The 1731-nt window shown below is 38.1% G+C and overlaps 1 protein-coding gene across 1 annotated transcript in view; it reads left to right on the forward strand.

Moving 5' to 3' along the window:
* The window catches only part of LOC104406826 (histone-lysine N-methyltransferase 2E-like), a gene marked incomplete at its 3' end in the record, with an annotated part of 21258 nt that extends 20511 nt beyond the window's left edge, over positions 1-747 (forward strand). The window contains exons 10-11 of the mRNA XM_010015930.1: positions 362-479; positions 638-747. Coding sequence (XP_010014232.1) covers positions 362-479; positions 638-747 — 228 coding nt within the window. The remainder of the gene's footprint in view (positions 1-361; positions 480-637) is intronic.
* Between the last annotated feature and the right edge of the window lie 984 nt (positions 748-1731).

Raw genomic sequence — 1731 nt, forward strand, 5'->3', positions numbered from 1 at the left:
TTTTAATGGTTCTGTGAGGCACCTAAATTTCTACCCCAGTTTCATTTTAGGACCTGCTGCAAGAAAAGTTTAAGAAACCTTATCCTGGTGTTTTCCACATAAAAGGCCTGCCCTGTTCCTGTTCCTCCCTTTCGATCCTATGCAGAAGAATTACATTGAGGGCTGTAACTCAAATTTCTGGTATTCTGAGAATACATTTGGAGAATGTACCGATTAGAATCACGAAACTTGAATATAAACATGCCATCCTCAGATGTATCATGCCAAGCATCATGTTACAAAGCTTAACTAATCTGAAGACTAAGTGATACTTAGCATCTTTAAAAATTACAAATCTCTGCTTTTCTTGTGTCTTTTTCAGGCCATACCCATTTGTTTTGTTTTACTCCAAATTCCATGGGCTAGAAATGTGTGTTGATGCAAGGACTTTTGGAAATGAAGCTCGATTCATCAGGCGTTCATGTACGCCAAATGCAGAGGTGAGCACATACCAAAGTTAAATTAGGTTTTATATACTTAAAGTCCCCTTTTCTTTGGGTTTCCCAACTGTAAACCAAACTTAAAATCCCTGTGATTTTTATACATGTTCTTTTAAAAAGAAAAAAATCATAATATAGTGATGTTCTCTTGAATATAGGTGAGGCATGTAATTGAAGATGGAACAATTCATCTTTATATTTACTCCATCCATAACATTCCAAAGGGAGCAGAGATTACTATAGCATTTGATTTTGATTATGGAAATTGGTAAGTATTTGAACATACTGTTCTAAAATATATCTAGTGCTTACTAAGTTACATTATGATTCAGAGTGGCTTTGTTTTTATATAATTTCTTGCCTGCTTTAATAACATAGGGCTCCTTAAGCACTGTATTTACAAGGAACAGTGTATGTGTGGGCATGGTTTCTTCTCTACTTTTATTACTGCATATCCGCTAATTTCAGCAGTGTTGCAGTTATTTACAAATGATGTGGAAAAGATGCAAACTTAGATGAATATGAAAAAAGATGTACTATGAAAACATATTGTGTATAGGTGTCCCATGGTGTGGGGAGAGTAGAGGGTTGAGAATGTAGAGCTATTTGGTAATGCCCTATTTATTTCAGAGTGCCTCTGTAGTACAGTGTCTGTGGAATTTAGTTATAAATCATGTTAGTTTAATGTATGATTAAGAGTGCTGCAATACACTGAATGCTTAGATTCTGTAACCTGTTATACATTTTCCTGAATATAATTGCTGCTCCTCTGAACTGGGGAAAGCTCTAATAACTGTTGCCATTATCTGTGTGCATTGTTTTGAAATGTAAAACAAATAATAGGTTAAATGCCATTCACATGTTAGGAACTGTTATTCAAACAGCTCTTTGAAATCTGATGGCAAAATAAGGTCTTTGAGTGATACAGTCTTGCTGTATGCAAAGAGGTTTGGTAAATGGCTCATTGTCCAGTTGGAGACCAGTAACGAGTGGTGTCCCTCAGGGGTAGGTGTTGGGGCCTGTCCTGTTCAATATATTTGTTGGTGATACGGACAGTGAGATTGATGCACGCTCAGCAAGTTTGCCGACGACACCAAGCTGTGTGGCTGGGTTGATAAACTGGAGGGAAGGGATGCCATCCAGAGGGACCTTGACATGCTTGTGAGGTGGGCCGATGCCAACCTCATGAAGTATAACCAAGCCAAGTGCAAGGTCCTTCATCTGGGTTGGGGCAACCCCAGGCACAGCTACA

This window comes from Nestor notabilis, unplaced genomic scaffold, assembly GCF_000696875.1.
Source record: "Nestor notabilis isolate BGI_N333 unplaced genomic scaffold, ASM69687v1 scaffold10536, whole genome shotgun sequence".
Taxonomy (NCBI): Eukaryota; Metazoa; Chordata; class Aves; order Psittaciformes; family Psittacidae; genus Nestor; species Nestor notabilis.